Below are 26,879 nucleotides of genomic sequence, written 5' to 3' on the forward strand. Positions count from 1 at the left end.
TTATTACGTTTTGCCAGCTAAAAAATAATATGCTACTTTACTTGAATATTTTAAGGCAAATGGTTTCCTCACTTTTTTCTCACTATGTCAACTTATTACATTTATAACCACATTCTTTCCGGAACAGTTAGAATAGAATATTATGAATACAACAAAATAAACTTTTTTTTTTTTTTTGACAGGGCCTGCAGAGAAGTCCCTGATGGCCCACCAGTAAACAGACCTCAATATGCAAATAAGGAGAAAGAGTTGGACAAATACACAAATATGGAGGAAGTGAAATATGACATGGGGATTTTAGAGAAATAACCAAATGATGTGATGCGCTGAATGAGGGATGAGAGCAGATATAATAATCACGTAGTTTAAAGCTGCAGACAGAAACATCAGACTCAGGACAGAAACACACAACCTCTAAAGTAAGAACAACTCGCATGTTCATTCTTCACACACAATTAGACTTTGAGATGTTCATATTGTCTGAATGATTATGTGTTTCATTAATGCTGCTGTTAAGAAACTAAAACTGTCATATTTTACTCCTAAATGAATCAGTGAATGTTTGATTTCTGAGTTTTTCAATGTGTTTCTTCCTCAGAAATGGAGCAAACTCTATATTTGGTTCTTCTTCTCATTGGTGAGTGTGTTTGTAGTTTTATTTCTGGTTTATAGTTTCATCAGGTTTGACCCTGTTATGAAAAGCATTAAATCAAACCCTCTCTTTCACAGCTCTCTGCTCCGTATCTGAATGTGTTCAGCGTCAGTATCACTTTATAAACGTGTTGAAGAACTGGACTGAAGCTCAGAGATACTGCAGAGAGAATTACACAGATCTGGCCACCGTTGACAACATGAACGACATGAAGGAGCTGAACAAGAGTGTGACTGATGGAGATTTTCAAAATGTCTGGATTGGGCTGCAGAGGACGAGTGTTAATAAATGGCAGTGGTCTTCAGGTGATCCTGTACTCTATCTGAACTGGGGATCTGGACAAACAAATAATGGAGATAAGAGTTGTGCTATAATGAAAAATAGAGAATGGCAAGATGAGTCATGTGATCACCCCTGGCCTTTCATCTGCAGTTCATCTAACAACAGTAAGTGCAGCTCCATACAATCACAAAAACACTCATTTATAAAAAAAAAAAAAAAAAAAAAAATTTAATGCAATACGTCTACTTTTTAATGAGGTCATAAATATAGAAGAGACTGTTGATTTCATGAGTTCACACTTACATATAATTTATAGATCCTGTGGAAATCCTGAAAAACTTGACTCCACAACTGGTACGATTTTCAGTTCACGATTCAAGTAGGCATTTTTTTCTTGACGAGAAATTCTCTGGTTAACATACAATTCAATGGGATGGAACGAACTTTCTAAACCTGACATGCGCACTGCGAATTGTGAATTTTCCTGTGACGTCACCCGTGAAGGGGTCTATAACCACCCAATAGCAAAATATATGGGAGAGCGCTGCTTTAATGTGACTATATTGTATTACAATAGGTAACACTTCAAAGTCAATACCAAACCAAAACTAGTTAGCAAATCATTTATAATTGAAAGAATTTAATGACAAAATCTGGTTATGGTTACACTTTAAATAGTTACAAAACAGATGAATGAGATGATAAAACGTATACCATTAATCGTTCCCAGCATGTATAGAATGTTACCTGAGAGAGAGAGAGAGAGAAGAGCCAAAGAGAAGGCCCCTAGAAGAGAGCCAGAGAATAAAAGAGCAACAGTTGCAATCTTCTTTTATCTATCCCATGACCATGTGACTGAACCCCTGAGACATTCAAACTGACCAATCAGACCAAACTTCCCCCACTGTACTACAGGTGTGGCACCATTTGGCCTACGGGCCCTCAACATCTCTTTGTCTTTAGGAATCCCGAATGGAATAACATTTCAGAATCGCCATTTCACAGTATTACAGGGAAACATATAACAAAACATAATGGCGAAATATAAAGATGCAATACAATTACTACAAATTCAAAAGTGTTACTTAATTTTATATCAGCAAAGTCATCAAGAATATGTTCTGAATATCTAATATAACATCAGCTGTAGAATCAGTCTCTGAATGATCAGTGTTTCTGATGCTCCACCGCTGCTCTTATTCGCATCCAAACCATAAATCAGTGTAAGAATAATGAACAAACTGACTCCTGAATCTCTTTCTGTGTGTTTTTCTTAAAGTGAGCACAGGACTCGTCTTTGTCAATCAGATGAAGAATTGGAGAGACGCTCAGAGTTACTGCAGACAGAATCACACTGATCTGGTCAGTGTGAGGAACCAGAATGAGAGTCAACAGATTCAGAAGTTCATCAGTGATAGTCTCATATCTAATGAAGTCTGGATCGGTCTGTTCAGAGACTCATGGCAGTGGTCAGATCAGAGGAACTCCTCATTCAGATACTGGTTTACTGGTGAACCTAATAATGCTGAAGGTAATGAAAACTGTACAGTGATCAAACCGAACTCTCTGGGGCAATGGAATGATGACCCTTGCGGCAAGCAATATCCTTTTGTGTGTCATGAAGGTGAGCAGATCCTCTCAAACACACACAATCCATCCATCACCGCCAGATATCTTAAAGTTCACGCTACATGTCTGACATGACAGATTCCTCCACAGTGTTTGTTCTTCATGTTGTTTTTGATCAGTCTCTCTCTAGTTTTTGCTTGTGGTTTGTTTTGTGTCCAGATAAACTGATTCTGATCAAAGAGAACCTGACGTGGCCTGAAGCTCTGAGATACTGCAGACAGAATCATGTGGATCTGGTCTCGGTTCATTCAGAGGAGATGCACCGTCGTGTGATGAATGTGGTTAAAGGGGCGTCTACTGCGGAGGTGTGGTTGGGTTTACGTCACTCCTGCACTGTGGGCATCTGGTTCTGGGTGAGCGGAGAGACCGTGTGTTATCACAAATGGGCTCCAGGGAACGGCACAGGAGAGGAGGACTGTGAGCGTACAGTGAGATCTGGAGCAGTTCAGTCTGGAGGAGGAGAAGATCAGCGCTGGATCAGCCGTCCTGAGACTCACAAACTCAACTTCCTCTGCAGCAGATATGAGTGAAGGTTATGTTGGTCTTTCTTCTTTTTTTACCGACTGTTTTTCATTCTGTTTGATCATGCTCAGCAGGTAGTCCTTTTAAAATGCCTCTTCTGCTCATCATCTTTGTGATCGGTGTTTTATTTAATTAGATGAATTATACTCCTTATCGTATCTTGTTTGGGCTGTGGGTTCCTATAATGATCCTACTATTGTATTGTTATTTTATATAAATTGTATATATATATATATATATATATATATATATATATATATATATATATATATATATATATATATATTTACTTGCAAACACTTCTTATACTGTTATCATCAGATAATGTGCTTTTTGACTTGGTCGGTGTCTCGTAGGAGCGTGGCTTAGAGGAAAACAATCCTTTCCCCCTGACTGTAAAAGCAGAACATTAACCCAGTACGGTTTATGTAGAATCACTTCTGCCGCTCGACAGATCAAGATACAGTACATAGAAAACCTGAGCCGTATTGGGTCGGAATTGTCCATACAGTATGTGACTGGACAAAAAAAAAAAAAAAACAGAATGAATGAATGAGAGATTTGTCAGAATGGCCAGAGATAGCATTTTATCATCAAAATACACAATGGTCCACAAATAAAAATAAAACTTGTCTTGTGCTATGAAAAGGATATTTTCTGAATATGCTGTGTGCAATGCAAAGAGCATTTATTTATGTATATGTTTGTTTGGGCTAGAATAGAAACATAAAATGCCCAGAGAGAGTCTAATGTTAAATGTTCATTTACAGGTTTTTTTAGTTCACTACTTCATCAATAGACTGGGTGATTTATGTAGGCTATTATATTATGTAATATTTGGGGAAGCAGAATGCATTTTGACAAGAAATTGTCATTCAAGTGTCGACCAGTGTAATGGGACTGTATATGTCAGCTTGTGAGAAGAGGCACAAGTTAAGCTCTTCCTATAATGAAACAAAAAATAAAAGCTAAAGCCCGTTCGTTTAAACTAGGAGACCAAGTGTGGTTCTCTTTCCTGTGCCCGGCTCTGTATTTCAGGCACGATTCAGAGGGGCTTATACTGTGGAAAAGAAAATATCTGATCTGGATTATGTAATTTTAACCCCAGATAAGCGTCGGCATTCTCGCGTCTGTCATGTAAACATGCTCAAGCCATATCATAAGCATGAATGTGTTCAAAATGACTTGAGTAATCTTAACTTACCCGGTCGAGTCATCCGTGTTGCTCTCTTCACTGGTAGAGGACGATGACGCGGTGACTCCTCCGTCGCAGTGCGTGATTGAAGGTCGACTCAATAACTCTGCTATGCTATCGGTCATTGCAAAACATTTGCCTCATTTAACTTCCGTTCAAACAACTGAAATATTGTCGGTGATAGATGACTTCCCTGAGTTATTCGGAGATGATGCAACCGTAACTACAGTCCTGGAACATGATATAAATGTGGGTGATAAGGGACCAATTAAACAGCACCCATATAGGGTAAATCCAGAGAAGCGAGCTATCCTGCAATGGGAGGTTGAGTACATGTTAGAGAATAATATTGCTGAGCCTAGCTTTAGCCCTTGGAGCTCCCCGTGCCTGTTAGTTGGCAAACCTGACGGCACTCACAGGTTTTGTACGGACTACAGGCGTGTTAATGCCAACACTCTGCCAGACTGTTATCCGTTACCGCGGATGGATGACTGTGTGGACCGTGTTGGCTCTGCCACGTTTGTAACTAAGGTCAACCTCCTAAAAGGTTACTGGCAAGTGCCCTTTACACCTAGGGCGAAACAGATATCAGCTTTTGTGACCCCAGATGCATTTATGCATTATAAAGTTATGGCTTTCAGAATGCGAAACGCTCCAGCCTCGTTCCAGCGTTTAGTGAACATTGTTTTAAATCAGCACTAGGTAACTTTTGCTCTCGGGGTCCCCCTACAGTTGGGAAAAAAATAATGTCCTCAACTACTGTCGTAAGCTGTCAAACGCGCATGCATTTGTTGACATGACAACCCTGAGAGCCCTGAACTAGTTATGCGCGGGTCGTCTCATAACCCGCGGACCCCGTATGTCTATTTAATAGTCGCGGGTGCGGGGCGGGCTGTAAAAATATATACAGTGGTGCAGGGCGGGCCAAATAATGTCATAAAATTGCGTTGGTGCAGCACTAACCCCTCATTTACACTGAACACGTGTGCGGCGCATTACGGCTGCGACAAGGTTTTATTCCGTCCTCCACGCGGTGCTAACTCACACCGGGAGCATATCAGAAGCGGAGCGACTGGATCTGTGAGACCGCGTGATTTGCCTGTCTGACGTCTATTTCTTGTCTCCTACCAAGGATATATTGCCAATATACATGCAATACGTTTGGGAGTCTGCACAGAGTGTTTATTTTGAAACTGACAGGGATTTTTGACTTTTATTTTGTATTTCCGGTGCGACTTGGACGCGCATCCGTCAAAAATAGACTAGGCACCTATATTAAGCGAAGCGGCACGGAGAGCCGCTTCTGGGAAGCTTCTGAAACGCGCCGTGTCACGGCCGGTGTAAACACAAGCATTGACTAGAATGGGCGCGATCAGCTCCGGTAGCCGTGTCGCAGCCGTAATGCGCCGCACACGTGTTCAGTGTAAATGAGGGGTAACAGTTCCCCTTAACACTGCAGGAGGAGTTCACATGCAGGTGTTCTTCTGGCGGCGCGTGTGAAATGTCTTCATTCCAGGTACAGTCAGTGGCATATGCTTCAGCATGTCATATGAATATAATTTCATGGGTTTTATTTTTTTCAAACTCCAAATAATCTTGATGCTCACGTTTACAAGCCAGCATCATTATAGTAGTCTATTGGTTAGCGTTTTACAGAATCTATATGATACTTCAGTTCAATGTTTGAGTGGTAGGTAATCACCATGACAAGCAGGACAGCATCGGTCGGGCACGCCTCCTTCAGCTCACGCCAACGAGCAAACGCTGGTCACATGTTGATCCTCGTCCTGCCTTTAATCCCATCACTTTTTCGTTTCCTCTGCTTTTGCTTTCCTCCAACAAAACCTTTTCTTTCTTATTTGTCTGTGCTGCTTCGGACATGACTATATTATCCGACGAACAAAGTTGGGCTCGCACGTCCAAATTTAAGGAAGTGTGTGTGTTGGTGGAAGTGACGTATATGCCGTAAAGCAGTCGAATTTTGTAGTTCATTTTGTTCTCGGGTTACTACCCGAAACCCGAAGTTTAAAAGATGAATGAATAAAAACGATACAGACCCCATCAAGCTATGGCAGACGTGTCATTCAACCTATATATATATATCTTCACAAGCAGGTACGTCTAACATCGGTGGTAATTGTAGCGCCCCTTTAGCGTGTCTTCGCTTTTGCTTTATTGAAGTGCGCTCCCCAAATTCCTACTTGGTGAAAGATCTCTCTTTGAGTTATTAATTAATGCACCAATGTAAATTATTAATGTTTTCACTATATTTTGCTTTTTTATTTTACACCTAACTAAATTGCTATACTCTAATAAATATAATATTACTTTGACTGGAAAATAATTAGGTTACTTAAACACAAATAAATATGTTCACTAAAAACTAGGGATGGCCCGATACCATTTTTTCCCAAACCGATACGAGTACGAGTATTTACACTTGTGTACTTGCCGATACCGAGTACCGATACCGATATTTCTACCACGAAAGTAATTACAGGCTACCAGAAAAGAAGACAGAAGACTATTTTAGAACACAGGTTGGAAGACTGTTTTTATTTTCTCTGCTTGTTTAAACAAGTCTAAAATAAATAATAAGTAAAATAATAAATGTAAGCAATTTCAAATAAAAAATAAATTATATATATTTCTGTGTAAACAAAAAGCCTCAATACTGGCACTGTCTTCACAACTGACAAAATATAAATAAAAACGTATTGTACAGTCAACAATATGAACTCAACAATATATCAATGAAATGTTTGACAGCGTCTTCAGCTTTCAATTTAACTCAATTTCAATGTAACTGTTGTGTATTCTCAATTAAACTACTGCATATTTCAATTAAACAACAATTAAACTATGTGGCACAGTGACAGCTCCCTTATTTCAATTAAACAAACATTTCAGTCAGCAATGTGATCTGAACTAGCTTAGGTACTTTTTGGGAGAATGAAAGGCAGGTTCGTTTTGATGAACAAAATCATCTCTGCATGATCAGCTGTGATTCTGTTTCTGTCTTCATTCACAATAAGTGACACTGAGCTGAACAGCCTTTCACTGTCAACACTACTGCATGGTGCTGAGAGGTATCTGGATGCCATTTTGGCCAGAGTAGGGAAACTGACTTTGTTAACTGCCCAGTATTGTAGTGGTTTGTCTTCTCGAGAAATTGTGGTCTCCCCTAGGTATGTCTCTAATTGTGCAGTATAACCTGCTTGAGCTCTGTTTAGAGAGACTGGTGCTTGCTCATCTGCTATTTCATCAAATATACTGTCCAGGCTGCTGCTTGCCTGGTCCCTGCGTGGTTTTCTGGCAGGAGAGCATCTCCTTGGCATTTGCAGCAGTGCTGGTGTTAGAGAAAAAAAGATGTTTGTACCTATAACAGAGGGAGAAAAAAATGAGGCATCTGACAATAGGTAATTTGTTATAATAATATAGCCTAATCAAATAATTTATTAATGAAAATTAAATCCTAAAATGTACTTTTCAGCAAGACATTGGCAACTTAACTCGCTACTTAGCACACACACGCACACAGACACAGATACACACAGACACACGCTCACAGACACAGATACACACAGACACACGCTCATAGACACACACACACACACACACACACACACACACACAGACAGACAGACACACACACAGATACAGACAGACACACACACACACACACAGATACAGACCCACACGCACACAGACACACACACAGACAGATACAGACCCACACGCACACAGACAGACAGACACACACACACACACACACACAGATACAGACCCACACGCACACAGACACACGCACACAGACACACACACAGACAGATACAGACCCACACGCACACAGACAGACAGACAGACAGACACACACACACACACACACACACACACACACACATAGATAGATACAGACCCACACGCACACAGACAGACAGACAGACACACACACACACACACACACACACACACACACACACACACAACACCTACCTGGGGTCGAGTAGAGTAGCGATGCTGTAGAGGGGTTGTTCTTCCACATCAGAAAATCGTCTCCTGACAGCTGCAGCTAAAGTCCCTTTCATAGTTTTGATGCCATGGTCATCGTCGGTCTCTCTAGACAGAAATCGCTGCAATACAGTGACAGCAGGAATCACATCTGCTGCCATAGCTTCAGAAGAGCTAACTTTTCGCGTTAACTCCTCAAACGGACCCAGAACAGTTACAACCTTCTCCAGCAGTGCCCATTGGTGAGCCGTGAGATTATCAGGGAGTTCATGTTCGGACACAAAAACTCCTAGTGCCCGTTTCTGCTCAATCAGGGACTGGATCATGTAAAATGTACTGTTCCAGCCGGTCTGTACGTCCTGCTGTAGTCGTTTTGCAGGCTGACCAATTTCTAACTGAATGTCTTCAAGGCAGGAGTAGGCTAGAGGTGAATGTTTAAAATGGCCAACGATTTTGCGTCCGATAGCCAATGCATCAGCAACACTTCTCTGTGATAAAAGTCCTTCGTGGACCACCAGCTGGAGAGTGTGAGCGGCACAAGGTAGGCTGGTAGGAATTTCGTATCGCGGCTCCAGTATGCCAAGAAGATGTCGAAATCCTATATTTTCAAAAGCCGACAATGGCTGGTCATCAAGTGCAATAAAGTATGCAATTCCCTCTGTTATTTTTAGTGCCCTGTGGATTATCTCTGGACATCTTCTCGCGCTTCTGTAAAACCTGTGTTAATGTTGGCTGCTGAGTTGCTTGTTTAGCTTGACAAAATTGTGTGTATTCAGCACTATGATGCGTCTTCAGGTGTTTAATTAGATTGCTGGTGTTAAACGATGTACTTTCTTTTCCTCCTCTCGACACCTTAGCTGAACATAACTTACAGTCTGCCTTGCTGCTGTCATCATCCCTTATCTTGAAATGGGCCCAAACCGCCGACGTTCATATGGCGTTCATATGGCGTTCACCTAGACAAAACGGCGGCTCGCGGCGGCCAGTTTCGTTTCACAAAACGCACGTGGTATCGGTGCGTGGTATCGGCTCATTTTTATGAGTTCGAATACAAGTATATGAGGACGGTATCGACCCGATACCCGATGCCAGTATCGGTATCGGGCCATCCCTACTAAAAACCAAATTATTATACGCTAAATTATATTATTTACCTGAAATACATCACCTGTACCGATGTATCAAACCCAAAATATAAAGACCACCTTCACAGGAAATAGTTATGAACTATTTACTTAAAGAAAATATAAAATTTTGAAATATACAATTTGATTCAAATAAACAAATTCAGATAAATCACAACTCTCTTCCCATTAAATTCCCCAAATAAAGCCAATTCAAAGTCTAAAGCTAATGCCGGCAAATGACTACATGGCCATCAAAATGAATAAACAAAATGAATACCCTGATAGTCAAATGAATACTCGTGGCAGGCCTGTTGTGTAGCTTGAGATCGTTGAGACCTAAAACACAATGGTCGCTTCACGCCTCGGCGCAACATACAAAATAAACTCACGCAACAGAACTGATAAGTCGCCGCGTCGTCCTTCACCGCTCCCGAACACGGTCTTCCCGATACTCAACGGCCTTGAAGATTCCCTCCGCTCCTTCACAGTCTCTTCCTCGACGATTAGGCTTTTCAGGCGATGCACATAACACAGCAACTGAGCAGGCTACTCGCTAGCAACGTCCCGTTTTTTCTTCTTCTCGTGCGTGGAAACGAGCCGTCCCCACTTTCTCCTATGGGGCTCACTATAACTGCAAAGTCCACGATCTGAACGATCGCACTGTAACATAAAGTGTCTGTACCTCACTCTTCGTGCAGTATACAATATCACTTATGATAACAACTATTAAATTTGGTGTTTTACCGACTTTTTTAACTGTATCTGTCACAGCACAATCTTCACGTGTGTCTCCATCTCATAGCACCCTTTGTTTCTTTTTTTCTTCCTCATTACCTCTCACCCCGCTTCTGATTGGACACTCTCACGGGTAAATGCATTTTCAAACAACTTAATATATTAACACATATAAAGCATAATATAAACAAATGTATCAACGTGAAATGTATATTACAATAAAAATAACCAAAATAAAATATTGGGTTATTGCAATACTCTCTTTTTTTTCCCATAGGGCTACATAATGATTTTTTTTTTTTTTTTTGTATCTGGAACTCTATTGTCTGGGTTGGTTCGAACAGTGGGCTGAACACAGAACAAAAAGAGTTTACAATGTATGGCGACAGGTCACCATTTTGGGGTGAGGGTGTTACGTCCCTCAGCTCTGGTGTTTGTTGCTACACATGTTTGAGTGAGTGAGTCCATGCAGTGTGTCTCTTGATTGCAGATGAGCCACACCTGAGCGGAGCCTGTGTTAGCGCTATAAAAGATTTCCTGGAGCATTTCAGGGTGCGCACACGGATCCTTGAGAGTCTGCACAACCGTGCTCACCTGCTGGCTTTGGTTTCTGTTCAGCCTCCCACCCAGTAGAAAACGTTCTGAATTTGTTGTTGTTTTTTTTTTTGTTTTTTGTTAAACTACCTTTAAGGTCCACTTTGTTAAATAAAATACCCCTATATTACTTTTGATACGAGCTGGTTTGTGTGCATCTCTCCTTTATGTTAAGGGTGGTGTCCGACCACCCGTAACAGCCACATAGAAATATCTTGGATTACTGATTGATTCCAATCTCTCATTTAATGCTCATGTTGAGAAAGTGAGTAAAATAAAAAAATAAAAAATCAAGCTACATCTTGCAACTTTTAGATCAATCAGAGGTGAAATGTCTACAGAGGCAGCAAATATATTTTCACACTCTCTATATTTTGCTTGTCTCTCTGTAAAAAAAACTGGTTGTGTATTTTTTTTTATAGGCTGTATGTCTTGTGCCTTTATTGTTTTTTTTTTAGCTGTGTGCTTCGTGTATTTGTCATTTGCAAGTAATGTATTTTTTATTATTTTTTATTTGTTTTGCATTGTTATTAACTATGTATATTTGTGTCATATTTTATCGCTCTTTTCACATCTTGGCCAGGGGACTACAGATAAAAAAGTAGCCTCTTGGCTAATTCTGGCTTTTTAACTTATGTTTGTTCACGTGTTTTTTATAAAATTGCATTGTCCTCTTACAAATAAATGATTTTTTTTTTATATTTTTTAAATGAAATATTTTGCAACCTGTACATGTGGATGAACTATTTCAGATGAGCACAAGCTCAAATAAACTCATTTACAGGCAGCATTCTTGTGTCCTGACTTTTATATAAAACACACACACACTTCTCAGAACTTTGTGTGATGTGTATATGTTGTAATATAATATAGTGAACACTGTTAGGCGCTATTGCGTCACCATCTTCATTATAGACAGACACGAGTAAATCTCCTGTACTTTCTTTAACATGAAGAAATGAGAACGGGAGGTTACTTCCAAGGATCCAGGGGTTTGAACTGTTATCTTATCATTAAATCTTTTAAATTATATTTATATTTAAATTATATATGGGTCTCAAAAAATATTGACAGCGTGTTATTTTGAAATGGAATTTCAGTTTTGTGTAATCTTCATGGATTATAATGTGTAAAATTGCAAAAATATAAATTTGATTGGGGAACCAAGTACCCAGGGCCCGAGGCAGAGGGAAGTCAGTTTTCGATACATACATATACATGCACTAACATTTGTATAGAATTTACGTACAAATTGCTTATTTTGTTTACATTTTAAGTGTTTTATGATAAAAATGCAATACCCCACCCATTGGTATCACTATGGTATTTGGTACGGGGGCCCAGCAAGATGGTTTGTACCCAGGGCCCAAAATTTGGTGCTACTCCGCTGAGGACCGGATTTAACCACTGATTTCATGGTCGAATCTTCTCGGGTGTTATGAAACTCAATGTTTCACGTCTGCTTAATATTACTGTTATAGACGTGTTGCGGCGCTGAGCGGTCTTTAAAATTTGAACACATATATACCGACGGCGGCATTCAACGCCTGTCCACGGCGATTACATGTAAATTTCCCTCAAATCGTACATACTGATTTCACCCTGTGCTACAAGATACACTCATCGTGCAGCTCTTCTGTCAGAAGTCGATTCAAAATTGAGCTCGCGCGTATATAATGTTCACGTCTGCCTGGTGTGAGATAACGTTACCTGAGACACGGCGCTGAGCTTCAGTCCGGTGTGAGATCCTGAGACACGGCGCTGAGCTTCAGTCCGGTGTGAGATCCTGAGACACGGCGCTGAGCTTCAGTCCGGTGTGAGATCCTGAGACACGGCGCTGAGCTTCAGTCCGGTGTGAGATCCTGAGACACGGCGCTGAGCTTCAGTCCGGTGTGAGATCCTGAGACACGGCACTGAGCTTCAGTCCGGTGTGAGATCCTGAGACACGGTGCTGAGCTTCAGTCCGGTGTGAGATCCTGAGACACAGCGCTGAGCTTCAGTCCGGTGTGAGATCCCTGAGACACGGCGCTGAGCTTCAGTCCGGTGTGAGATCCTGAGACACGGCGCTGAGCTTCAGTCCGGTGTGAGATCCTGAGACACGGCGCTGAGCTTCAGTCCGGTGTGAGATCCTGAGACACGGCGCTGAGCTTCAGTCCGGTGTGAGATCCTGAGACACGGCGCTGAGCTTCAGTCCGGTGTGAGATCCTAAGACACAGCGCTGAGCTTCAGTCCGGTGTGAGATCCCTGAGACACGGCGCTGAGCTTCAGTCCGGTGTGAGATCCTAAGACACAGCGCTGAGCTTCAGTCCGGTGTGAGATACCTGAGACACGGCGCTGAGCTTCAGTCCGGTGTGAGATCCTGAGACACGGCGCTGAGCTTCAGTCCGGTGTGAGATCCTGAGACACGGCGCTGAGCTTCAGTCCGGTGTGAGATCCTGAGACACAGCGCTGAGCTTCAGTCCGGTGTGAGATCCTAAGACACAGCGCTGAGCTTCAGTCCGGTGTGAGATCCCTGAGACACGGCGCTGAGCTTCAGTCCGGTGTGAGATCCTAAGACACAGCGCTGAGCTTCAGTCCGGTGTGAGATACCTGAGACACGGCGCTGAGCTTCAGTCCGGTGTGAGATCCTGAGACACGGCGCTGAGCTTCAGTCCGGTGTGAGATCCTGAGACACAGCGCTGAGCTTCAGTCCGGTGTGCGACCCCCTTCAGGCACAATCGGCTTAAGAACGTGCATAAACTCTAGGCAGGTATTCTTTTAGGTTTATTTATCAAAATGTTCTTTTATATATTTGTGTGATGTTCTGTGTTTCGATCGCGGCTTTTAAATGTCATGAGAGAACGGTTAATTTACGAATGTGTAGTGTAGCCTAGTTTTGATCACTTTATTTAAAGTGGTGGCTGTGTGCCGTGTGTAAAGTAAAATAAAAATAGTCTTAGCCTCCTGCTGACTAGTGTCCTGCCCTTCCCAACCCGTTTATACCATTTATTTTTTTCCGGTCTATGGTTTACACACACATAGATGATTCGACTATCGGTCGACCATAGAGAGATTCGAAAATTCTGATTCGATTGTGTAAATCCTTAGTCGGGGACACCCCTATTTTCGAGCAAATATTTTTCACTTTTTTGCAGAATCTGTTAGTTGAGATTATGAAGAAGCCTCTCTGTGTTTGAGAAAGCAGTATTTGTATATTTAAAAGCGTACATTTTGAGGTTGAAATCGGCTTGTTTTCCAGAGATTCTAGCACGCAGTAGAGGCGCTATTTTTCCTGTTGCTTCAGTCATTGCTATGCAACCATGCAGCTTTACAGGGGGTATGGCTTCCCAGGTGAAACAGTCGTACTATTAAATATATTAAAAATATACTTGAAATGCAAGCAGTATGCTTATAATGCATTTGAATTTCCAACATACTTATTTGAAGTGCATAAAAAATATATTGAATTGCATTTTAATATATTTCTAAAAAGTACATTAAAAGTACTAAGGTAATAAATATACTCTTTTAATAGCCTATATATATATATATATATATATATATATATATATATATATATATATATATATATATATATATATATATATATATATATATATCATACAATCTGAACAAGTAGATAATACAGAAGACAAACAGAATGTGGGACCGGCCAGCCAAAGGAGAAGGCTGTCCGGCTGCCACATAAAACAAACAGAAAGTGTGCCCGAACAACTTATTTCATTGGAGGCAACGAGATCTGCAAGAATAATTTTCAGTTTCTTATGGAGTTACTTTCCATCAACATCAAAGTTTGTCGCTTTGTGTTCATTCTAAGAACACGTACACATTCTCTCATGTTTAGACCTTCCCATCTGATGTTATTATTTTAATCGTAATTGTTATCATCGTATCACTTGCCAAAACCCCCCATTACTATAATGGGCTTTCAGATGGTAATGTAAGCATCTGCTACCCTTTATTTTAAATAGTATGCGTTCCGATTTTTCAACCATGCAGCTTTACAGGGGGTATGTCTTATCTAAATGTAGCCCAATTGTCACTCCCAGCAGGTGAGAACTGCAAAACTTTAGAGGCTGTTTTCTCCCATTTAAACTTTTTTTAATTCCTACATTCAAATGGCAACAACGTCTCCAAATATTATCAGATTTCCATGTGTTACACATCATTGGAAAGCTTGGAGGCTACACTTTCAGAGGCCCTAGAACTGACTTGTATCCCTACTTTTCATGATTGGTCACATATCAGTCTGTGTGTAATGAATGAATGTAATATACAAATTTCACTTTTTGAATGGAATTAGTGAAATAAATAAACTTTTTGTTAATATTCTAATTATATGACCAGCACCTATACATGCTATTCTTGTCAATCCAGAGCCGAACAGCCCTATACGCTTACTACGCAAGCTGCGTAGGGCCCCACAAATTACTCAAGGCCCAGCCTCCCCCTCGTGTCAAAGCGCGTCAATCAATGTTAAACAATGATGATAAAATTAAGCGGAATTATCATTCTGGCCATGAAAAGAGAAAAAAAAACACCATAAGAGTGAATTGCGGGAACAGAAATCAGGTAAACTTGTGTTCTCTCCTCTCCAAGTTTGATGTCAGCAAATAACAGTACCCTAAAGTTAAGATGATGTGCATCTCTCTTCTGTTGTCTTGCTAACCTGGACAGGCAGGCTATGCATCTCTGGGTATGTCTAATGCCTTCAGGGCTGTGTTCTGTGTCTTTGTGCCTGAGAAATCAAATTATTGATGTTTTTTTTTTTTTTTTTTGATAAACGACAAAGGGCAACAGCGTTTGTTTACTGCATCTCAGAAAAGATACGCATTGCGCATGAACATAAGTGATGTGTCGTTCATGAACGATTCTTTCATTTTGAACGAATCTTTATTATGACTCGAGAACGTTGGGTTCTCTCAGAGATCGATTCATTTATTTTGTGTTGACCGCGAATGCACAACATCCCATATGTTCTGTACAGGAAACAGAAGTGATTAGTTCATCTTTCGAGTCTGGATTTAAGTCAATCGTTCATCATGTGTCATGACAGCCGTGTTGGATACAGTTATAGTTAATTCACAACTTTCCTCACAAACAAGTGCGTAGGTTTTTTTTTTTTTTGGCTAGTAGGCCTATAATTTTTGATTTTTCTATGAATCCTGGACACATTGGGTTGGTCAGAATGGATAGGCATAATAACAGTTTATTGCCCATATCTTCTGATGATTTTATGATAATAAATATATTACAACATGCAGTCAATAATACGACTGTAATGTTGTATATGTTGTCTTGTGAGACACTGAACTGGGAAGCAGTCATGTGACAAAAGAACGAGACTCAGAGTCAGAACCGAAGAACGACTTGAACGAGAAGACTCGAGAGAAGAACAAATCTCTTCTGTTTCCGGGGACTGCATAGTCTTGCCTATATGGGGCAGGGACTTGATGAACGAACGACTCGAAGACTCGAGATAATTAATCTTTGCTGTTTCCGGACGCATGTATTATATGAGGCTGTCACGGCCCAGATCAGATATGGTGACAAAACTAACAGCTTGACCCAGAAGTCACGAGGGGTGTACTATTCTTTCTAGGGAACAGACGTGATTAAGCCTTAAATGCATTACTTTTTCGCCAAATATTCTTACATATTCGGGTCGTTAGCGACCCGGATATATATTTAACATGGATAGACCTGTCGAGATAATATATAATACTCCTGATGTTAGAAAAACAGCTACAGAAGAATAAAACAGAACCTATTTCGTTACATTCGAGCTTGGAAGGGTTCAGTGTGGGCAGATGTTTAATACCATCATCATATGTCCTCGTCAGAGAGAGTTTGTTTACCAGTATATCTGCCTCATATTCGCGATCTCAAGCATTTTCTCCAAACTCATTTTCAATGTCTTCAAAATCAATATTTTGATAACTAACAGCTTCTTAAGCACATCCATCATCAAGAGACACTGACACTAATATCTGATTGTGTTTAGTACTTGCTCTCTGCTGTAAATCACTAACCCATTTCAAGTTTTGCAGATTATAATTATTGTTTCGTTTTCTGTCAGAGGTAACTATGAAGTGAAACGTCAAGTCATCACTGCATATCAGACATTGCCACCTTGTGGAATAAAGGTGAATTGCACCTTATTTTGTGATTATAGACTCATTTATCATTGTGCGTAAAAAAATAAATAAAATACAATCGTACACACCTCGGGTCGTTAGCGACCCTACACAATTTTGACAAAAATCTAGTGAAAAAACAGGCATTTAATTATAATTCTATTTTGTTTCTTGTTATATTGTTTAAAATGGATTGATTGAGGAATACTAAGAAGGTTAATGTCTAACTTTAAAAAAGTGAATGAGGAGGAGGGTAGTGAATGACGTGTCGGGTCATTAACGACCCGAGGTATGCATTTATGGGTTAAATGTGAAGTGACCAAAGAAGTAACGATTTGGATCGGGATGTGAGGCAAGCTAAGCAATTAATAAATAACTTCTATTCTCAAAGGTTGGCCATGACTGCATTAGCTTATAGTTTCTTTTTTCATTTTCAAAGTACTAAATGTGTTGAAAAATGTAAAAATGTAGATTCTGCTTAAATGATTGAAATGAACTAAATGACTTGGAAAAAAAATGTGTTAATTTTGCTGAACGAGATTCAGAGATCCGAGTCAGTAAAATGATCCGAACTTCCCACCACCAATGAACATGCGTTCATATACGCGTGCAGGAAACAAAACACACATTTTCCAGCAGAAATATCTGTGTGGATACCAGACCGACAGAACAATATATGGGCATGATGATCCTCCTCCTCATCATAAGTGCACATAGGATACATACTTTTAAAACAAGACAATGATTATCTTATCTTAGTCAATGTTTAACTCTAAACTACTGCACAAATTATGCAAGATGGAAAGCAATGTATTGACAATTTGATATTTGAATATTGATTTATAGGCTATATTGAATTTAAAATGTTGATATTAATTAGCTGGACATACCGGTCAATATGGATGCACATCCCTCAGTAAATAATAACCATAAATCAAATATTGCTTTATGCATAATATAAAACAAGGTAGCATGCTATGGCAAGCCATTTTAGCCTTTATCCATTCACAATTCATGCATTTTTAATATCAATAATTAAATGTTATTTATATAATTCTTGATATTAGGCATGGAATTTTTACTAGTAACAATGTCTTTTTGATATCAGGGATTACATGTTCACTTGTACAAAAGTGAATTCTCGATATCAACAAAGATGTCATCACTCACAGAGATTCTTCATATCTGAATCACTAGTTCAGTAGTTAAATATTACAGCAAGCCATAGTATAAATAGTATTTTATATTTGAAAATGTATAAAAGGAAATCTGGTGGAGCCAGTTTGAATGGGTCTGATGCTGCTTATAACTTTTGGTATCTATAATTTGCAGGTGCTATGGTTAAGTTTGTAAGTAGAGGAGATGGTGGATAATCTGCCAGTACTAGCACAGACCCAGATGATCCACATCCAGCCTCAGCCAGTACTAGCACAGACCCAGATGATCCACATCCAGCCTCAGCCAGTACTAGCACAGACCCAGATGATCCACATCCAGCCTCAGCCAGTGCTAGCACAGACCAAGATGATCCACCTCCAGCCTCAGCCAGTAGAGGCATAGACCCAGATGATCCACATCCAGCCTCAGCCAGTACTAGCACAGACCCAAATGATCCACATCCAGCCTCATCCAGTACTAGCACAGACCCAGATGATCCACATCCAGCCTCAGCCAGTACAAGCACAGACCCAGATGATCCACATCCAGCCTCAGCCAGTACTAGCACAGACCCAGATGATCCACATCCAGCTTCAGCCAGCACTAGTACAGACCCAGATGATCCACATCCAGCCTCAGCCAGTACAAGCACAGACCCAGATGATCCACATCCAGCCTCAGCCAGTACAAGCACAGACCCAGATGATCCACATCCAGCCTCAGCCAGTACTAGCACAGACCCAGATGATCCACATCCAGCCTCAGCCAGTACAAGCACAGACCCAGATGATCCACATCCAGCCTCAGCCAGTACTAGCACAGACCCAGATTATCCACATCCAGCTTCAGTCAGAACTAGCACAGACCCATATGATTCACATCCAGCTTCAGTCAGAACTAGCACAGACCCAGATGATCCACATCCAGCCTCAGCCAGTACAAGCACAGACCAAGATGATCCACATCCAGCCTCAGCCAGTACTAGCACAGACCCAGATGATCCACATCCAGCCTCAGCCAGTACAAGCACAGACCCAGATGATCCACATCCAGCCTCAGCCAGTACTAGCACAGACCCAGAGGATCCACATCCAACTTCAGCCAGTACAAGCACAGACCCAGATGATCCACATCCAGCTTCAGCCAGTACAAGCACAGACCCAGATGATCCACATCCAGCTACAGCCAGTACAAGCACAGACCCAGATGATCAACATCCAGCCTCAGCCAGCACTAGCACAGACCAAGATGATCCACATCCAGCCTCAGCCAGTACTAGCACAGACCCAGATGATCCACATCCAGCTTCAGCCAGCACTAGCACAGACCCAGATGATCCACATCCAGCCTCAGCCAGTACTAGCACAGACCCAGATGATCCACACATCCAGCCTCAGACAGTACAAGCACAGACCCAGATGATCCACATCCAGCCTCAGCCAATACTAGCACAGACCCAGATGATCCACATCCAGCCTCAGCCAGTACAAGCACAGACCCAGATGATCCACATCCAGCCTCAGCCAGTACTAGCACAGACCCAGATGATCCACATCCAGCCTCAGCCAGTACTAGCACAGACCCAGATGATCCACATCCAGCTTCATTCAGAACTAGCACAGACCCAGATGATCCACATCCAGCTTCAGTCAGAACTAGCACAGACCCAGATGATCCACATCCAGCCTCAGCCAGTACAAGCACAGACCAAGATGATCCACATCCAGCCTCAGCCAGTACTAGCACAGACCCAGATGATCCACATCCAGCCTCAGCCAGTACAAGCACAGACTCAGATGATCCACATCCAGCTTCAGCCAGTACTAGCACAGACCCAGATGATCCACATCCAGCCTCAGCCAGTACTAGCACAGACCCAGATGATCCACATCCAGCCTCAGCCAGTGCTAGCACAGACCAAGATGATCCACCTCCAGCCTCAGCCAGTACTAGCACAGTCCCAGATGATCCACACATCCAGCCTCAGCCAGTACAAGCACAGACCCAGATGATCCACATCCAGCCTCAGCCAGTACAAGCACAGACCCAGATGATCCACACCCAGCCTCAGCCAGTACTAGCACAGACCCAGATGATCCACATCCAGTACAAGCACAGACCCAGATTATCCACATCCAGCCTCAGCCAGTACTAGCACAGACCCAGAGGATCCACATCCAGCCTCAGCCAGTACAAGCACAGACCCAGATGATCCACATCCAGCCTCAGCCAGTAGAGGCATAGACCCAGATGATCCACATCCAGCCTCAGCCAGTACTAGCACAGACCCAGATGATTCACATCCAGCTTCAGTCAGAACTAGCACAGACCCAGATGATCCACATCCAGCCTCAGCCAGTACAAGCACAGACCAAGATGATCCACATCCAGCCTCAGCCAGTACTAGCACAGACCCAGATGATCCACATCCAGCCTCAGCCAGTACTAGCACAGACCCAGAGGATCCACATCCAACTTCAGCCAGTACAAGCACAGACCCAGATGATCCACATCCAGCCTCAGCCAGTACAAGCACAGACCCAGATGATCCACATCCAGCCTCAGCCAGTACTAGCACAGACCCAGATGATCCACATCCAGCCTCAGCCAGTACTAGCACAGACCCAGATGATCCACATCCAGCCTCAGCCAGTACAAGCACAGACCCAGATGATCCACATCCAGCCTCAGCCAGCACTAGCACAGACCCAGATGATCCACATCCAGCCTCAGCCAATACTAGCACAGACCCAGATGATCCACATCCAGCCTCAGCCAGTACAAGCACAGACCCAGATGATCCACATCCAGCCTCAGCCAGTAGAGGCACAGACCCAGATGATCCACATCCAGCCTCAGCCAGTACAATCACAGACCCAGATGATCCACATCCAGCCTCAGCCAGTACTAGCACATACCCAGATGATCCACATCCAGCCTCAGCCAGTACTAGCACAGACCCAGATGATCCACATCCAGCCTCAGCCAGTACAAGCACAGACCCAGATTATCCACATCCAGCCTCAGCCAGTACTAGCACAGACCCAGATGATCCACATCCAGCTTCAGCCAGTACAAGGACAGACCCAGATGATCAACATCCAGCCTCAGCCAGCACTAGCACAGACCCAGATGATCCACATCCAGCCTCAGCCAGTACTAGCACAGACCCAGATGATCCACATCCAGCTTCAGCCAGCACTAGCACAGACCCAGATGATCCACATCCAGCCTCAGCCAGTACTAGCACAGACCCAGATGATCCACATCCAGCTTCAGCCAGCACTAGCACAGACCCAGATGATCCACATCCAGCTTCAGCCAGCACTAGCACAGACCCAGATGATCCACACATCCAGCCTCAGCCAGTACAAGCACAGACCCAGATGATCCACATCCAGCCTCAGCCAGTACTAGCACAGACCCAGATGATCCACATCCAGCTTCAGTCAGAACTAGCACAGACCCAGATGATCCACATCCAGCTTCAGTCAGAACTAGCACAGACACAGATGATCCACTTCCAGTCTCAGCCAGTACAAGCACAGTCCCAGATGATCCACATCCAGCCTCAGCCAGTACAAGGACAGACCCAGATGATCCACATCCAGCCTCAGCCAGTACTAGCACAGACTCAGATGATCCACATCCAGCTTCAGCCAGTACTAGCACAGACCCAGATGATCCACATCCAGCTTCAGCCAGTACTAGCACAGACCCAGATGATCCACATCCAGCCTCAGCCAGTACAAGCACAGACCCAGATGATCCACAACCAGCCTCAGCCAGTACTAGCACAGACCCAGTACAGACAGATTCAACAACAGTAAAGCTAAATCTTCAACAGTAAATCTTAATATTCTATAGAAAATGCTCTTCAATAAATATTCTTTGTTTGAACCTTATTCTTTGACTGTTACACCACTGCTTATTGTAAACATGACACAAAATAATCAGTTAAATACAATGAGAAATGATTTCAGTCAACTATTTGTTGCTAATTATATCAAATTAACATTGCACAGTTTAGCCAGACTTCTTTTAACTGTCATCTTGAGATACATCACATGATGGCACTCGCTTAAAAAAAAATAAAAAAGTAATCTGTAAGAAACGTCTCTCCTGTGTCCTGATGGTGGAATCTGTCACACAGTTGCTAGGCCAGTGGTTCCCAAACCTGTCCTGGAGGACCCCCAGCACTGCACATTTTGCATGTTTCCCTCATCAGACACACCTGCTCCAACTCATCAGCTCATTAGTAGAGATGGCAAGACCTGAAGTGTGTCCCTGCGTCCCAATTCGCATACTATCCATCCTAAATAGTATTCGAAAATAGAATTAGTATGTCCCAAATCGTAGTATGTTGAAAAGAGTATTCCAAAGATTCCCGGATGGTTTACTATTTCCGGTCCGAATTCACAGTATGGATCGATGGGCACTCTAACGGCTGATATTGCCCACAACCCATTGCGAGTTGGACGAGGATTCGATTAGAACTACAAACGCGGATAAAAAGCGTTAAAAAACTACAAACATGACGGATGTGCGAGTTCGACGGTTAGGGTTAAGCATGCGGTTAAGTAGAGAAGTTTAGATAAAGGGGTTTGAGTGACCCTATCAATATTTAACCTGACAAAAATATATTTATTCAGTGTTGTCCACATTATATTTCACATGCAGCAGCATTATGAACTTTTGTAATGACACGTTTGGCCATTAACTTTTTAATGCATCATTATATTTAAACTGCAAACACATGTGGAGAGTCTCTGCATTAAAGACCCACACATGGCAGATCAACGAGCGGCTACATTTCTCTCCGATACGGTAGGAGATTAAACTGAATCTGGAGGATTTGAACTGTGACGAATCTGACGATGATTGACAGGTTTAAATGGTGACGGGATGCACGTAACTAAGCGACAGAGTCCGTTAAAGATGGCGAAGTAGTATGTCCCGAAGCTTGCATACTTTTCTGCTACACACTCAAAAGTATATACTTTTTCTTCACAAAAAGAGTACATACTTTTAGGACGTAGTACAAGTAGGCGAATTGGGACGCAGCAAGAGTGTCTGATGAGGGAGACATACAAAATGTGCAGTGCTGGTGGTCCTCCAGGACAGGTTTGGGAAACACTGTGCTAGGCGACAGGAGCAGTGGGACTTTGAAGGATGAAGCTCTGAACTCGAACACCGTTATGGAGTAACTTTCCTTTTGTTACAAATTATTAAGACGAAAGTGAAATGAAATATAATGAAATATGACTAGAACAATAACACACTGTTTCTCCTGTTTCATGTCAGATGCAAATATTGTCCATCCAGAACGTCTAAATGTGGCATGACATAAACAAATGAGTGATGAGGATGTGTTTACATGCAAATGTGTTCATATTTTATAAACAGCAACAAAACAAACAGTACACATCAGGAATATGACACAAAGCTAAATAAGCATTTTCACAAAGAGACAAATTCAACAACAACAAAAAAAATGTGCTTAGATTTTCCACATTTAAATACAAGTTATGGGTTTAATTGATGTAGTATTTATATAGAATAAAATGTCCTGTTTAATACTAGGAGATATACATATATCCTATATCAGTGGTTTTCAAACCTGTCCTGGAGGCACCCCAGCCCTGCTCATTTTGTGTGTCTCCCTCATTCATCACCCCTGATTCAACTCATCAACCCGTTAGTTGATGTAAAGATAAAGATGAACATATGTTCCAGCCTGAACGTCTAAATGTGGCATGGACATAAGCAAATGAGTGATGAGGATGTGTTTACATGCAAACATATTCATATCTCATAAACACACAGATAGACTGTCTGCTCACAGTAAGCACCAGGATTTCCACAAAAAGCTTAATTATAAAAAAAATTACAATTTTTTTAATGTCTGAGGAAATAAAGACATTTATTCTGAACTAGAAGATGTTATTATTTCAGTGGATAATGAGAGTTCATCAACCTTTACTAACATTTTTAATGAACTGAATGATGTCTTTAATGAATGAGCACTTTAATGTCTTCATCTCTAAACGCCTGCCGTCGTCTTGTCCATTATTGTCAAATAAGTCTCACTACACCAACTTCATTGCTAAGAACTTATTTATTAAATGATTCACAACAGTCTCCGTCTGCATCAACACACTCTCGTTCTGTATTCTGTTACTACCCTCTTAGTCCCGCCCACAGTCACTCTCAACCTATCCCAATACCAGGCTAGGTTGTCAATCAACAAATGCAAGTATACTCTCTATGACAATTATAATAAATAACACAAGGAAACATCTCTCCTTTCTGCTTGTCATGTCTTTTTTTAATTTATGAAACCTTCCTCTCAACACACAAACTCATTCCTTTATCTCACACACACTTCTCTCTTTGACTGGAGCCTCAAACTGAGGTTTTTAAAGGCTCTCAGTGCCCAGTATCACCGTCTTCACTGATGAACTCACCGCTCATCAATCAGATCATAAGTGGGTTGTGCGGTTCACACATTCAGTCCAAATCCTGATCATTTGCCTTTTGCTGATCATTTTTAATCATAGCCATGGCAAAAATGAAACACGGCAGTTTAATTAAAGGACAACTCCGGTTGAATTTTTACGTTTTTCTTGATCATTATATCTCTGTGAGTACAGTCTATAGAAAAAAAACCGAACATGATTGGTGCTTAGATCACGGAGTTATTACAGTTAATGCCCAGAGCCCCCCCTCAGCTAAAACAGCAGCATTGGGGGCATAACGTAAAGGATCTGTAATCCTCATAATCCTCTGTAAGAACTTGTAATAATAGCATATTATTAGCAAAAAAGAGCAAAGGATCCAGTGTGTATCTGCATTTTCACTCGTCAAATGATTACATTTCCAACGTGTTTTCGCCTCGATGAGTAATGTAGCCAATCACAGACATGTTTGTAGATTTCTACAACGCAGTTGGCCAATCACAGGTGTTGAATTTGGAATCCACTCACCGCTCGAGTGTTTGTCCTGAGTTCAGTAACACGTGTGTCTGGAAGTGCAGACATCTGATTAATATAGCGGAACTTTGTGAGATTGCGTTTATTGAATGAGTGACAGCTTTTAGCGATTATAAAGGGAGCGCCCTTTGCGCTCTCTAGGCAATATAATCATTATTTATTTTTATTAATAGGTCTATAATTTTTTCAGAATTTGAATAAAACTTTTGTTTTCCATTCGTGACAAGCGGCCCCATACACGCTTCAATACACTGACCCATCATATACATGCGGGATTCACTCAAGAAATGTGATGACTGCAGTTGTAAATATTATAAATGTCGAAATCAGACTCATAAAAATGTCAGGAAAAGACGATTCCTGGCTGCATGTCATTATCCATGGATCACTGAATCTGTGGTAAGTTGTAAGGAACACTATATCGAGCCCAACCTTTTCCTCTAGTAACTTCTGTCACGCAGCGGCTCTTCTGCCACTCAGCCCCGGCTGAGGAGTGTTCCGGCGGGAAAGTGACGTCGATGCATTCAGGAATGATGCAGGAAATAAGGCTGTCTTACAGAAAGCTCACCCCTTTAATGAAGCTTCAGGGGCTTAATGGCGCAAAGGTGGGAACTACGCATGAGTAAGACCACTCCTGCGCTGATATTATAGGTCAAATTGCCCAGCAAATGCGGAAGAAGTTTGTTTCCAATATTCGGAAGCTCAATTAAAAAAATTATCATCACCATTGACGAAAGCACAGTACATGGTCATGCCTATCTCATCGTATGTGAGATGTGATGTGAGCCTTCACACACAGGATTAGATGATGAGTTTTGGGGGAAACACGCTCATCAGCATCGCCACAGATGGGGCTGCAGTTCTCACTGGAAAAACTGAAGTGACTTTCCAAACATCCAGTCCATACATTGCTTGGCCCATCGCATTGAACTGGCTTTCCATGATTCTTTGAATGTGGTTGCTGGATGTAATCATTTTGAGTTTTTCATTGCCAAGCTGTATTCTCTGCACCACCAGTCTGCAAAGATTGTGAGATTGTTTGAGGAAGCAGCTGCAGATCTGAATATGCAGATTTGGAGAATTGGACAGATATTCACCATCAGATGGGTGGTGAGTAGTTTCAGTACTCAATCCAGTCCCCTTCATCACATCATGTCTGGGGCGTTCTATCACTACACATCAAAATGTGATGACCCACATCAGTCAAATATATGATTCAATGGAAAATGGCAGCTTTAACGGAAGGCTAGCCATCCTTCTACTGCCGGTCCACGGAGCTGTGATGTGTTTAGATGATGATATATGGAAAAAGCAGCTCATACTCACAAACAATAATCACATTTATTTCTGGAAATATAACTGGAACGCACTGAAATAGACAGCAATTGCATTTAGACACGTTCAGACACATTTAATTGTGGAGAATTGTTTTATTTATTTTATTTTGACAGTGCCAGCAGTGAAGGCCCTGATGGCCCAACACTGAACAGATGTCAATATGCAAATAAAGAAAGAGTTGGACAAATACAGAAATATAGAGGAAGTGAAATATGACATGGGGCTTTCTCTAGAAATAACCAAATGATGTGATGCGCTGAATGAGGGATGAGAGCAGATATAATAATCACGTAGTTTAAAGCTGCAGACAGAAACATCAGACTCAGGACAGAAACACACAACCTCTAAAGTAAGAACAACTCACATGTTCATTCTTCACACACAATTAGACTTTGAGATGTTCATATTGTCTGAATGATTATGTGTTTCATTAATGCTGCTGTTAAGAAACTGAAACTGTCATATTTTACTCCTAAATGAATCAGTGAATGTTTGATTTCTGAGTTT

General features: G+C 41.6%; 2 protein-coding genes across 2 annotated transcripts in view; one reads left to right on the forward strand and one right to left on the reverse strand.

The window, feature by feature from the left end:
• The first annotated feature begins 3,036 nt into the window (after positions 1–3,036).
• Positions 3,037–26,879, forward strand: part of LOC137080530 (C-type mannose receptor 2-like) — a 36,140-nt gene continuing 12,297 nt past the window's right edge. The window contains exon 1 of the mRNA XM_067447578.1: positions 3,037–3,095. Within this exon, the coding sequence (XP_067303679.1) occupies positions 3,086–3,095 (10 nt within the window). The 5' untranslated portion in view covers positions 3,037–3,085. The remainder of the gene's footprint in view (positions 3,096–26,879) is intronic.
• On the reverse strand, positions 7,100–8,730 carry LOC137087776 (zinc finger BED domain-containing protein 4-like). The gene is made up of 2 exons (XM_067452082.1): positions 8,277–8,730; positions 7,100–7,659 (listed from the first exon to the last, which is right to left on the reverse strand). Exons 1-2 carry the CDS (start codon positions 8,615–8,617, stop codon positions 7,545–7,547), a joined length of 456 nt encoding a protein of 151 aa, XP_067308183.1. The 5' UTR covers positions 8,618–8,730; the 3' UTR covers positions 7,100–7,544.

This window comes from Pseudorasbora parva, chromosome 1 (assembly GCF_024679245.1).
Source record: "Pseudorasbora parva isolate DD20220531a chromosome 1, ASM2467924v1, whole genome shotgun sequence".
Lineage (NCBI taxonomy): Eukaryota > Metazoa > Chordata > Actinopteri > Cypriniformes > Gobionidae > Pseudorasbora > Pseudorasbora parva.

Bases quoted from the DNA above. Each gene is read 5' to 3' on its own strand.
- LOC137087776 (XM_067452082.1), bottom strand. From the start codon at position 8,617: ATGATCCAGTCCCTGATTGAGCAGAAACGGGCACTAGGAGTTTTTGTG. The intron at 7,660-8,276 runs GTAGGTGTTGTG...CCTCTGTTATAG, and splicing joins GCTACTCTACTCGACCCCAG to GTACAAACATCTTTTTTTCT.